We start from the raw sequence: 13,533 nt of genomic DNA, 5'->3' as shown, positions 1-13,533 counted from the left end.
ACTTCCACTTCCCTCTATAGGAGAGGTTCTTAACCTGGGATCCATAAACTTTTTAAAAAATTTTCTTTTATTAATATATTTCAACATAACTGGTTTAATTTGTAGTCCTTCTGAAGACCTTGCAGGTATTCTGTTTTATGTATCTAAAAACAGTATTCTGAGAAGGGGTCCATGGGCTTCATCAGATTGCCAAAGGGAATCAAAGACACACAAGTACTTAAGAACCCCTGAACTACAGAACAGGACATGACAAACATAAGACAGCATGCTAGCAACTTAAAAATAACATGTGATATGTTCACTTGCAACATATGCCTCTCAATTCTGAGATCCAAAGAAAGGTTTCACTAATGCCCAACTGATATCTATTCATAAAAGCATCCATGCTCTGGAGTTTGGAACATGGGGCCCATTAGAATCTGCTGAGCACACCAACTAATGATTTTTTAGATTTCTATTTTGAGAAAAAAGAACAAGGGCATCTTCCATAGAGTGACCTTGGCACTCAAACTTCCTCTCTTCCTTACAAGCCCAGCCTTAGTTGGCTGAAATCTAGAGACTCTCACTTTAAAAAATTTTTTTTTCAATAACTGAATTTCCTAATCTCTGACATTTTTCTATAGGGGGGCCTCTGATGTCACATTTAACTATTATAAGTAAATTTCCCATTTCTAAATATGGTAATGCTTTGAGCTTTCTGAAAGACTGAAATAAATTTAATTAATAAATTACATTTAATTAATAAATTACATTTAATTAATAAATTAAATTTATTAAAATTTAAGCAGTTTTCACAGAATTTTTTTCCTGCTAAGCTTCCTGTGAGATGACCAGAAGTGGGCCACCTAGTCAGTTCTCTAAGGCATGCAAAATGCTTTACATGTGTAATCTTGTTTGATTCTCACAACAACCCTGGCAGGTATGTGCTATTATTACTACCATTTTATAGATGAGGAAAATGAGACGAAGAAAGCATAAGTGACTTGCCAAGGGTATCTGAGGCAGAATTTGAATTCAAGACTTCCTGGCTTCCCAAGTCCAGCACCTTCTGTAATACCCACCTTGCCCCCTCTTATAGATGGCAGGCTGTAAAGTCAAGTGACTTCCATAGTTTCAATTATAACTAAAATCAAGGATTCCTAATTCATAAGCCAGTGTTTTTATTTTGTTTGTTTTCACTAATTGGCCTTATTGTATAGATATAGAGTATTCTCCAATTCCCTACACATATCTTCCATATTTGATTGTTCCAAAAAATCAGAACATTCACAAAGCTATCTGTGGGAATTCTGTAGAAGGAGGGCCCCCACATATTTATGAAACACATAAAATATAGTAGGGAGGTTTCCAACTAGTACTCTAGCATTCCCAAATGGGACAATTAATGTGGTTATGCTCTAGGTTTTGAATATACAAGAAATACATGGGATTCTTAAAGAAACCACAGATGAAACAAAATCAATCTCCAGTCATTAAAAAAAAAAAAAAAAACTAAACCACCCTGTCATTTTAAGTGCTGCCAGTAGACCCATGGAGGAACTACTTGGCCCTTCTTTCTTCAAAAGTGGTTTTATTTTATGGCAGCAACCCACTGAATCTCAGAGTTATTTTATATTTTTCAGAAGAAACAAGAAAAATTGTCATGTCCAGAGAGTTGTGAAAGTGGGCATAATCCTCATTTTTGCTGTTTCCTGGTGACATAAACTTAATTTTCAGTGAAGCAAAATTCTATGAGTTTAAATCCTAGGTTACACATGGTTCATAATTATTTTGATCCATGAATATGTATGTGTATACACCTAGAAACATTGTGTTTGTGCTGAGAGGCAGAAAGAATAATGAGAGGAAGGTCACACTTGAAAACGTGCTTACCTCTTCTATTAAGTCCAAGTATATAAATAAAATGAATAATGAGAGAAGGGGCGGGAAAAAAAAAAGATTCTGCAAAGTGTGAAAACAGTCAGAACATAACAATCTCTGAAAGAAGTAAAGTTGAGAATCATCCAAAGGGCAATGGAAAGACCCATAGTGTCTATGAGCTGGAAGAATATTAGAAGGAAGAAGTAGTATGAAGGATGTCACAGAAGAAATGGGAACAAACAAAAAAAAGGGGTTGCCTCAATTATTTATTAGTTGTGTGACCTTGGTTAAGTTTCTTCATCTATGAAATACTGAAGCTGGTCCTCAAGGACTCTAAGGTCCCTTCTAACAACTTCCTTCTAACAGCCACAAGTCTATAATTCACCTATATCCCTGTTATGTCAAGAGACTGGGAGGAAAGTCAACAATTCTTTGGATGTACTCCACAGAGTGAATTTATGGGAAGGAATGGAGGAGTCAAGTAGGACGGATAGGCATAGATGGATTATGATCTAAGTTCACAGATTGACTGGAGCATCATTTAAAAAATAATAATTCCTCAATGTGAAAAGTGCTAGATATTCCAATATTTTGAATTTCTACAATTATTTCCTCTCCTCTTCCCACTCTCAGTAGCAAACTTGGAGTCAGGAAGACCTGAGTACAAATGTGACCTCAGTCACTTATTGGGATACTGAGCAAGTCTCTTAAGTTTCAGTTTCCTCCTTTGTAAAATGGGCATAATAATAGCATTTACCTCCCAGGGTTGTTGTGAGGATCATATGAGATTTATAAAGCACTTTGCCAACCTTAAAGCGCTATGTAAACACTAGCTATTATTATTGTTATGTAAGGGTTTCATATTCAAAGCAATGTTCTTAATTCTTTAATCAATGGGTAGAACAAATCACTATGTTCTCTAATATTAAAGTAATAAATATATGCACATTTAACGGAGTGAGGATGGAGGATGAAAAGGTGTGAAAGTCCACCTGCCTCCATTTGCCCAGTACCAGGAGAGGGTCTTATTGCTATTTTCATGGGCCACCCACATTCTTGCTCACAGACATTCTCCTAATACTTCAAAAGGGATGGAAGAAATACTGAGCAGATTATAACTGAAGATGTGGCAGAAACCCAGAACATGACAGGTGATAGATCTCTATTTAGGGGTGCACCTCAGAGGGAATGCCAGCTCAAACTTCCATGACTATGATGCTTAGGATGACTTGTATTTTTTAACACCTCCAATGGAAAAAACTTATAAAAGTTAGAATATTATTTCTGACTGACCCTGAAGATTTTTTATAAGGGGCTATCATGTCCCCAATAGCTGTTAAGTATGTAATCACAGAAAGACTTGTTCAAAAGTATTCTTCAACTTTACATTGTCACTGTGATTGTTACAGAGCTTTGAAAATAATTCAGGTGCAGAAATTCCAAGTTAAGTGAAAAAAGACATGAAAATAATTCAGGTGTAGAAATTCCAAGTTAGGGGAAAAGGGACATGGGAAAGAGGAATTGTGGGACTGCTGGAGATGCCACCTCTGGCATTCCATTGTGAATGTGGTGGCCCTCTAAGGGGCACATGGCGTTCTCCACTTAGAATACTCTAATAGCACATTCTAGCTAAAGATACATGTACTCCTAACTCCTCTGTTTTCCTACTGGCACTTTGCCTCAGAGTAAGATTTTCTCCCCTCCTGCTCCTGGGCATCTTGCCAATGTGGCTGCTTATTCTGGGTGGAGCTGAGGAACTACATTCATCCAACTTGCCACTGGGATTCACGATAGAAGTTCCCTGGATATGGAGCTATCAGCGGGGCAACAGGAAATCATTGCCACCCCTTGAGAGTAACTGCACCAGCCGGCCACCCAGGAATAGAGGTAGAGAAGAAAGAAGAATTTGTTGCTGCCAGCACCCCCTCCCTCCTTTTGCCAACATAGGGTGCCTCTGAGGTCAACATCTCTGACTTAGACCCTTGCAGAAGTCTTCTCATCTGACCCTGTGCTAGGAGGCTACAAAATCCCTCCACCACTACCCCTCCCTGCACCTTTCTCTTTTTTGGTCACCATCCCTCCTATTTCTATATAAAGACATTAATAAGGAGTGATATTATTTCTGCTTTGCCAACTACTCTTTAAATATCCTGAACATACTGTAAAATAAGGCTGAATAAGTAGTCTCATCATTGTGAATAAGCTTCATCACACTCTCGTCTAAAACTTAAGAAAGGCGTGGTGTTGAAATCATCCCCGGGCTTAAAATTGCTATGGAAACCCCCAGGTTTTGTGCCCATAAGTTTGCTTTTATACTTCACTGTCACTGGACTCTAAGATGGAAACCCTTCCTTTCCCATTTTGGCCTCCTTCCTTTCCAGTCTTTCAATGATCTGTCTTCTGAATTAAGGCTACAGAGCATATTTGCTACCAGATTCTAATCTGGCATTGACAAATTTCCAGGGTTGGCATGCCCAGTTCAGTTCTCTTAATTCTTGGAGATATCCTAGGGATCCCAGTGCTCAGGTGAGCAATTCTGTGATCATCATTTAGATAGCCTGGGTTATGGAGTGGGGATTCCTAGCTTTAAAAATTTTACATTAAAGGAAAAATGTTGTCATCTTGAATTTGACCTTTCTGAGCTCATGTGTTGTAACTCTGGATTTGACCTTTCTATAAAATGTTTTGTTTTGTTTTTTATGATCATGGAAAAAGTGAAACCAGTATGTTGATTAGGCATAGATTAGATGGCACTGATTTAACAATATAGAATTAATCTGGAATTGGTATTTCTTTTAGTTGCTATGAAATTTGATTTGATTGTGTTGGGTGAGCCATTCAGATTGTACTGCATGGCTTCAAGAACATGTTTTCTAAATGGGCCACCTTATATTACACAGCAGCTGTGGCAATACTGTCTCAGAGTCATTGGGTTCAAGGTTTATTTAATGTAAATACAGTCTAGACTCATTATCTTGCCCCATCTTGAAGCCTGGAGCAACCAGAAGCAAATTTGATGAGAAAGCAGAAGCTAGAAATATTAGGGACAAACAATTAAGTGGGAAGTCCTGGGTGGTTCTCTATGAACAACAGAATTGGCATCATAACAAAGGGAGGTCAGGTTGGGAAAGGGCAAGATAAGGAACCCAAGACTGTACATGAAAACTTAAACTTCAGACCTGCACGTGCCAAGCCCTGTTCAGTAATAAGCCCTGCACTGTATAGAGTGAAAGCCATTAATGACTGTGAAAAGCCCCTCCTCCCAGGTGGCTAAAAGCCCCAGCAGTGACAATACTCACGCTGACACTGTCCCCATGACTGGCGAGCCCAGCCCCAGCAGCAATCAATTCTACTGCCATAACGGCAGAGTCCAATGGAGGACACTATTTGCCTGGGCCACCTACAAAAAAAAAAAGAGAAAAATCAGATAAATACATTTTGGAGGTTAAAAGCAACTTGTCCATGATTTTCTCAGAAATAATATAGCTTATATATCTCTTTCAAGCCTATCATCTATGAAAATTTTAAAAATCAAACTTTTAGGTAGATGAGAGTTGAGCTTGCTTTCTCAAGTAATATTACTTATGACCTAATTCCCACAGTGAAAACCTCAAATAGAGGATAATCCCTCTGAAGAAGAAGCCTAAAACGAAATGCCAAAGTCATAGGATGAGTGTTAAAACCTTGTTCCTAATAACCTATTACTGTCATGGACAAAATCAAAAGCTTTGACAGATTCTACATAAATGATTTCACACCAACAATAAATTTGCCAAAACAAAGAACAAAAATAAACTTTACTTTCTCATATAAATGTAGAAAAAGAAAAGAAAGAGATTATCTTTTCCTACCCTGAATATAATGAGAATAAGATAGAAGTGATTTGAAGAGAGTTCACCAAAAGCACTTAAGAAAAATCTTAGCAACATGACAAAAAAGCTTACAAAAATTTTCACTATAATTGTCTTTGAGATAACCTAATAGCTAGAAAGAAACAGAAAGCTTTTTTTTTTCTGTGCCAAAAATCCTCCATTTTCCCCTTTATGCAGTGTGACAGGGTAGGTTGTAGAATGATTGCCTGAGTATAAATAGTGGAAGATTTGAGTTTGAGTCTTCCTAGCTCTGCCTCCTTACTAGACAAATACTAATCAAGAGCCTAGTTTCTTTTTTTTTTTTCTTTTTGGAGGGAAGAAGGTAGGGCAATTGGGGTTAAGTGACTTGCCCAAGGTCACACAGCTAATTTTTGTGTTGTGTCTAAGGTCAAATTTGAACTCAGGTCTTCCTGACTCCAGGGCCAATGCTCTATTCACTGTGCCACCTAGCCGCCCCAAGAGCCTAGTTTCTTATCTATTAAAGGGTGATAATAACATCTCTTTCCAGCAGTTAGGTGGTTAGTGGATAGAGGCCTGGGCCTGGAGTGAGGGAGACCCGAATTCACATCCAGTCTCAGATACCTTGTGTGCATGTATTGTATAAGTCACTTAATCGATGCCTGCCTCAGTTTACCCTACTGAATGGGGCAATAATGACAGCATTTACCTCCCAGGGTTGTTGTGAGGACCGAATGGGGTAATAACTTTTGTAAAGCACTTAGGTACTTCCCTTCCCCTTTATCTGACCCAGTTGTTCTAAGGATCAGATGAGATAAAGGCATGTGAAAGAGGTTTATAAAAACTCTGAACTCTGAACTCTCGTGTACTATTATAAGATGCTATTATTATAGTGCAAAGCTAAAAGTAATAAATGGAAAATATTTCATCATATTTTGACAGCTTCAGGATACACAGCAGGCATTTAACAGAAAGTCGTCGTTGATTTTCATGTTATATACATTCTTCCTTTGGACACTTTTTGTTGTTGCTAATGATTGCTCTTCTCGAGTTAAGCTTAAAGGATTTTCAGTTTCTTGCAAAAAAAAAGGTTAAGCCTATTTCTGATTTTTTAAAAAGAATACATAAGATTTCGAGCACATGTGCATTTGATGAATCCCTAACTGGAATCGGGAGTGTAAAGACTGTATTGAAATTGTCTATATTGGACGTGGAGTAAAACAGAACAAGATATTTAGCTAATTCTCCGGCTAGAAATGTTGTTCCCTTTACTGTCCCACCAAAAAGTCGCCCAAACTTTCTATTTCCCTAGGCCATGTATATACATCCAGTGGCTGGGTATATACATCTTAACTCCCAGCCCCGCCTCCGTTCTCAGTAGGAACAAGAAAGCAAACCCAGTGTGGCAGGTTCGTTAGGAGACTGCAGGTAAACTGCAGGTAAACCAGGTGTGGAGTGTTTCTTTAGGGGCGAGCAGGGAAGGGGGTAAGGCGGGGTTCAAATTCCAGGAGCAGCTAAACCAGCCCAAGAAGAGGAGCCCCGAGGCTGTGTGACCCTCTCAGACCCGCCCAGGGCGCCAGACACTCTTAACCGATTCACCTGGAATACTGATCCAAGCAGCGGCTTAATCTGTTCTGCTGCTGCCGGGAGTTAACCAAGCTCGCGCACAAACACTCAGGGATCAGGCCCTAGCAGGAAGGGGCTCCGCGGCGGCGTCAATTGCCGGCGAGCCCGGCAGCTGTTCCCGACCGGCTGGAGGGAGGGCGCAGCCTGCAGGAAGTGGTGCGCCCAGCTGAATGACAGCGCGCAGCCAGGGGAGAATTGTTCAAACCTGTCAAAGCACGCAGATGTCGGGTCCCTGCTAGGCGCAAGATGCATTATTCAAGTGCACAACACTCACTCCCCGGCCCAACCTCATACCCCGGCCTCTTTTCCCCAGGACACTGTCCCTTCTTTCATTTTTCGGGACGTGCTTTCAGCCTCCAGCTCTTCAGAGGAGAAAGAGTGTCAGAGAAGTCGGCGTCTTCACAAGAGCCCTCAGGCTGCGCCCCAGCCCGGGTGTGCTTGGGGCGCTGACAGTGCCGTGGAGGGCTTTATTGGGAGCTACTCAGAAGTTTCCCCTTCGCACGGCAGAGATCCGTGAAAAGCGGGCTAGCGTCCCAGGCGAGCGAGATGATACGGTGTTCACTACCAGTTTGGAGCTCTCCCCTCCACAGGGGATGAAGGCATAGGCTTTTTTTAGTTAGAGCGCACAGGCTGTGATCCTTCCTCGCCAATAATCTTCCCCCCTCTCCCAACGGGGGGCGGGGGAAGAGATGTAACGGAGGGAGGGTTGGACGCCCCGCAGCCCGCGGCCCCCACCTGGCCAGTAACTTACTTGCCCCGCACAGGTGGTTCTGCCGTCCCGTCTGTCCTCAGTGGTGAGAAAGGCTTGCAAACTATTGCAAGGGACTTCACGGGTTTCTCTTTCCTCAGCTCAGGTCTGTACAGGGTCCCGACCTCAGCCGAGGCTGACAAACGTCTCCTTGGCCGGAGTGGCGAGCGGAGAAACACTTCTACCCTAGCCCCCTCCCCTGCCCTGCCTCCGGAGAGCTGCGGTTCCCTTCCAAGGGGGTCGGCTTACCTTCCATCGAACTCGGACGAAGCCTCCAGGTAGAGCGAAGACGCGAGCACCAGCCCCAGGAGCAAATCCATGTCTGGAGGGAAAGCCCTCCAGAGAGTGCGGACTGGCCGGGGCTAGAGCAAGGCAAAGGAGGTAGCGGCGGCGGCGGCGGCCGCGAGGGGAACAGGTTGGAGGGGAGGAGCCGCGCTGACAGTCAGCGGGGGGGCCGCTGAGAAGTGCACGCTCTTTCCTCAGCCCTGCTCCCTCTCCAGGCTGCCAGCTGCAGGGGTCCCCCTCCCGCAGCTACTGGAGCTCGGGGGGCAGACGCGTGGAGGAGAGCAGCCTGAACTGCTCTGGCCAGGCGCCCGCAGCCCCTCTACGGTTCTCTCCCGGGGAGAGGGAGGCGCTGCAGGGGAGGAGGGAAAGGAGGGAGAGATGAGGAGAGGGAGGGCAGACGAGCTGCCAGAGGGGCGGGGAGGGGCGCGAGCCCACGCGCGTGCCTGGCCTCTTTCTCTGCTCCCCGGGAGCTGGAACCAGGGGGAGCACGCACAGGCTCTCCGGGAGACCCTAGGGCGCAAAGAAGCCCAGCAGGGGACTGAGAGGGTCAGTAAAAGTGAAGTACTGGGATATAGGAAGCAAAGGTGAAAGCCTAATGAAATGAGGAGGAAGCTGAAGGTAATGGTGAGCCAGGAAGGGGAGGGGAGCTGCCAAGTAGTTGGGAGAGGTATGGGCTTTATGCACAGTCTGGGAGAAGGGGTTGGTGCAGGTGAGTCCTAGTCGGGAGGGGTGTGTCTTGGAAAGGAGCAGGATCTGCAGGCGAGAAGGAAGCCCAGGGTATGCATCCAGTGAACTATAGCATGACTTGAACAGAATTGGCGAGAGCATATTTCTGGAGTCACTTATCCTTAGGCTGTGGATGGGCACATTTTTTCTCCCAAAGGAAATAAAATACCAAACCTTCTAATAGTAGAGCTTTGAAGTAGAGTCCGATTGTTTTTGAGCTTGTTCAACTTAGGTTCAAGTACATTAAAAAGCCTGGACAAAAGTCACTCTTCCTGTCAGGGGCACACACTGACCAAAGATGAATCATGTAGCATCTTCACTATCATTTTATTATTGAAAAGGTGGGAGATTCCCACGTTTTCCCCATTTAAAAGAAAAGTATACTGTCTACAATCTCACAAATTCCAAAGACATTAATAGAAAATGTATTTCATTTGGAATGTTACTGTAAATTTAAAAACAAAAGCAAACGGTTTGTTTTGAGGTTTCCAAGACTTTGAAAAATCTGAGAAAAGCCTGTTGCTGGCTAGTTTTACCTTCCTTAACTCTCATTTTGTCTAAGAGGAGGAATTTTCCCTTCCAACAAGAAAATAAATTATTTCAACACAAATGACTTTGATTTCAAGTTATTTTCTATGAGCAAAACAAGTTTCTATTTTAACATCAGGAAACATGATGAGTACATGCCAATTCAGACTTGGGACATTTTTTTAGGCAAACAGCTTGTTGTCATCTACCCCAGCTCCTGATCCTAATATGACCCAAAAATGTTGGAATCAAAATATTTGCTACAGCAAATGAATTTTTTGTAAGTGTAATGTAGTCTTCATTCCAGGCAGCAGTGGCTCCTCTGACCCATTCTTTTTGTTTATTGGGTTCCTGACTTGAATTTGCAAATAGCTTTGGGCTAAGATTGGAAAAGAGCACAAGAAAAGTCATAATGAGACAGAGAATGGAAATGTATTGAATAGAAGAGTAAAAATTGTTTATGGTACTATCTATACACTTCTTCCCTTAATATTCTTTGTATATTTCTTCTTACCTCTTCAAATTTCAGCTTCTCCCCTCTCTAAGCTCTAATTATACCAGCCCATGTTTAATCGCTGAATTAGATTCTTGGAAGGAATACCTAGAGATCTTTTCAACATGCCCTTTCCCCTAGGCAAAACTGTCACTGTGAGATAGAATGATATCTAGGAAAGAATATACAATCTCTGTTATTTTTTAAGCTCCGATTATAGTGACCTAACAAAAATAAAGTTTACCAGTAGGAATATACAAGCTAGTCTGCATCTTAGAAGAGAAGTCCGGGTAATAAACTTCTCTTTAGGTTATCAAGAAGAATGAAAAGTTTTTTGAAATAAAATAGATGAAAGGCTTGAAGGTCACAATAAAGACAGGAAGAAGCAGAAAGGAATCCTGATTGACACAGTAGAGAGATAAGGGGGAAAATGATAGGGAAGGCCCACCAAACGCTTCAATCAATCCGTCACTAAACATTTATTAAGCATTTGCTATGTGCCAGTAATTGTGCTATGTACTAGGGATACAAAAATAGACAAAGAAATCCCCTGTTTTCAAGGAACTTACAATACAGTGGGGGATTCAACATGAAAAATCCATGTAAAGCAAGCTTATCTATAGGATCAATAGGAAATAATTAACAGAGGGAAGGCACTAGAATGAAGAGGTGATGGGGAAAGCTTCCTGTAGAAGGTGGGATTTTAGTTGGTACTTAAAGGAATACAGGGAAGGGAGTCCGCAGAGCCAAAGAGGGAGAATATTCTCTAGGCATGAGGGGCAGTATGAGAAAATGCAAGAACCGAGAGATGGTGTGTCTTGTTCATGGATCAGCCATAAGACCAGTGTTTCTGGATCAAAGAGTACAGGTCAGTGAGTATGATTTCAGAATACAAGGGTAAGAAGGTGGGTCTCAGTTATCAAGGACTTTGAATCCCAAGCAAAGCATTCTGTATTTGATCCTAGAAGCAATAGGAAGCCACTGGAGTTTATTGAATGGAGGGGGGTGACACAAGAGACCCTGTGTTTGGGGAAAATCACTTTAGTGGCTGAATGGAGGATGGATTGGAGTGGGGAGAGACTTGAGGCAGGTAGAGCAACCAGTAGACTATTGCAATAATCTAGGCATGCACCAGAGTGGTAGCAGAGTCAGAGGAGTTAAGGGGGCCTATTCAAGAGATGTTGCAAATTTAAAATCGACAGGTCTTGTAGATAGATTGGATATGGGTAAGAGATAAAGTAGGAGGTGGGGAGGTAAAGAACAGCATTGCTTATTTAGAAGACCTGCTCATGTAAGAAAATCCAGGAGCCAGAAGGAAGAAGCATAATGAGACAGCATTTGGGTGATGAGAAAAAACAGATTCAATATTAATGTAGGAGTATTATGACATTCACAGAAGGAAGAAATGGGTCTGAAACATGGCATAATAGTGTTCAGTGACTTCTGTGATCTAGTCATCTGCTGGGGCTCTGTATATGACAAAAGTAGAGCAGCTCATACATTCTTGACTTTTCTTAATGAAAATTTCATCTTTCAAGAGATGGAGGAAACAAATGAGGAAAACTGCTATCCTAGCACCTGATTCTGATGAACAAGGAAGGATTGGTTGCTAAAGTAGAAATGAGGGGCAACTAGGTGGTGTAGTGACTTGGACTCTGATCCTGAAACTACCAAGGGCTATGATAAGTGGGTGTTGCTCTGGCCCTGGAGCACTGGCCCTAGAATCAGGAGGACCTGAGTTCAAATCCAGCCTTAGACATTTGACACTAGCTGTGTGACCTTGGGCAAGTCACTTAACCCTGACTACCTTGCCCTCCCCTTCAAAAAAATGTAGAAATGATGGTAACTTTAGGAGGAAATAACAATTTTTTAATTCAGGATGGGAAGAAAGGAAAGCTAAAAATAATGTTGATTTCAATGGGTTTAAAGAAAGTAGAGGTTAGATTTCATGGCCTAAAATAGTATGGGGAGGTCAGCCCAAGGGAGGGATATAAAACTCTCAGGAAGGAACTTGTGAGATCATAAATAGAAAGAATTCAATTGAGAAAGAAAAAAAAAGACCTGTCTAATGATTGATATTGATGCACAAAGGACTCATTAGACAATTTACACTTTTAAATATGGATAAGGCATGACTTTTGAGAATACATTTATAGAAATTTCTCTATCCTATCGTAATCTTTTATCTTTCCAGCTATTTTTGCCTCACTCCAACTCTACTCTGGTCTCACGATGATTTTCACCACTCAATACTTTCCTAGGTTATCTCTTCTACTCTTGGCTACATTCTCCTGCCTTCCCAATCACAGTCTCTTGGTGAACGAATTCAACTTGACATCGTCCTCAATGCTCAAATCTCTTCTTGTTTTGTCTGATTACTTATCACCCCTTGTTATACCATAATTCTGGATTATTTTCGTCTTCTTCTTCCTTTGCTCCTACTAATATGCTGTTGAATGTTGCTGGAAGAAATCACAAAACCACACTGACTGGTCCATTACAAATTTATGCTGTCATTGTCAACTGACCCTCAGTACATTGAGGTAATGCATCATCTCTAGTCAATTTCCTATCCCATTGATCACAATGGCTCTTCTTAATCTACTCACCCCCTCTCAAGCCTCTCATGACACCCTATCCCCCATGCTCTCAGTATTGGATTTTCCTTTATCCTTTGAAAAAATTGAGACCATTCACCAAGAGCTCCCTCTTTGTTGTTTCTCTTCATCTAACATCATCCTGCTCACAAACATACACATACACATACACACACTCATACAATCAAAACAGTCCCTGTCTTCAAGGAGCATACATTCTAGTGAAAGGAAGACAATGCATAAAGAGTTATAGAAATTGGAGTGTGTAGGAAAAGAGTGGGAGGGAAATGCTTCTGGCAACATGGACTTAAAGGAAGGAAGGAAGACCTGGATCCTGGAATGCTAAGGCAACACCCACTTATCATAGCCCTTGGTGGTTTCAGGATCAGAGTCCAAGTTCATGGTCTGGAGATACCCAGGAAGTAAGGTGAAGGGCCTAGCTCTGGGCAAGATAAAGTGAAACCTATCATAGCCCAAGGTGATTCTAGGGATGGGGACTGAGGCAACAGAGATCATTGTCATATAATATCGGGTAGCTAGGTAACACAATAAATAGAGTACTAGGTTTGGAATCAGGAAGACTTATCTTCCTTAGTTCAAATTTGGCCTGAGAAACTTGCTAGCTGTGTGACCCATATCACTTAACCCAATTTGCCTCAGTTTCCCTATCTGTAAAATGAGCTGGAGAAGGAAATGACAAACCACTATAGTATCTTTGCCAAGAAAACCCCAGATGAAGTCACAAAGAGTTGGACGTGATTGAAACAATTCAACAACAAAGACAATAGACAAAGGATACTGGGGCATTTACCTCCACTCTCCTTTTTTTCTTCTAATCAG

At 41.9% G+C, this 13,533-nt stretch overlaps 1 protein-coding gene across 4 annotated transcripts in view; it reads right to left on the bottom strand.

Annotated features, from left to right (window-relative positions):
* NPNT (nephronectin) overlaps window positions 1-9,058 on the bottom strand; it is a 118,821-nt gene extending 109,763 nt beyond the window's left edge. The window contains exons 1-2 of one of the 4 annotated variants that reach the window (XM_069094766.1): window positions 8,314-9,058; window positions 5,160-5,260 (exon numbers count right to left, since the gene is read on the bottom strand). In XM_069094766.1, coding sequence (XP_068950867.1) covers window positions 5,160-5,260; window positions 8,314-8,384 — 172 coding nt within the window. In that variant the 5' untranslated portion in view covers window positions 8,385-9,058. The remainder of the gene's footprint in view (window positions 1-5,159; window positions 5,261-8,313) is intronic. The other 3 variants (XM_069094767.1, XM_069094768.1, XM_069094770.1) reach the window with 3 other exon arrangements.
* Window positions 9,059-13,533: the final 4,475 nt, after the last annotated feature.

The sequence above is a fragment of the Petaurus breviceps genome, unplaced genomic scaffold (genome assembly GCF_028583685.1).
Source record: "Petaurus breviceps papuanus isolate PSGF00001 unplaced genomic scaffold, PetGlider_PUasm1.0 126, whole genome shotgun sequence".
NCBI lineage: Eukaryota > Metazoa > Chordata > Mammalia > Diprotodontia > Petauridae > Petaurus > Petaurus breviceps.
Note: the sequence above shows the minus strand (reverse complement) of the source record. Positions and strands in the feature narration are given on the sequence as shown.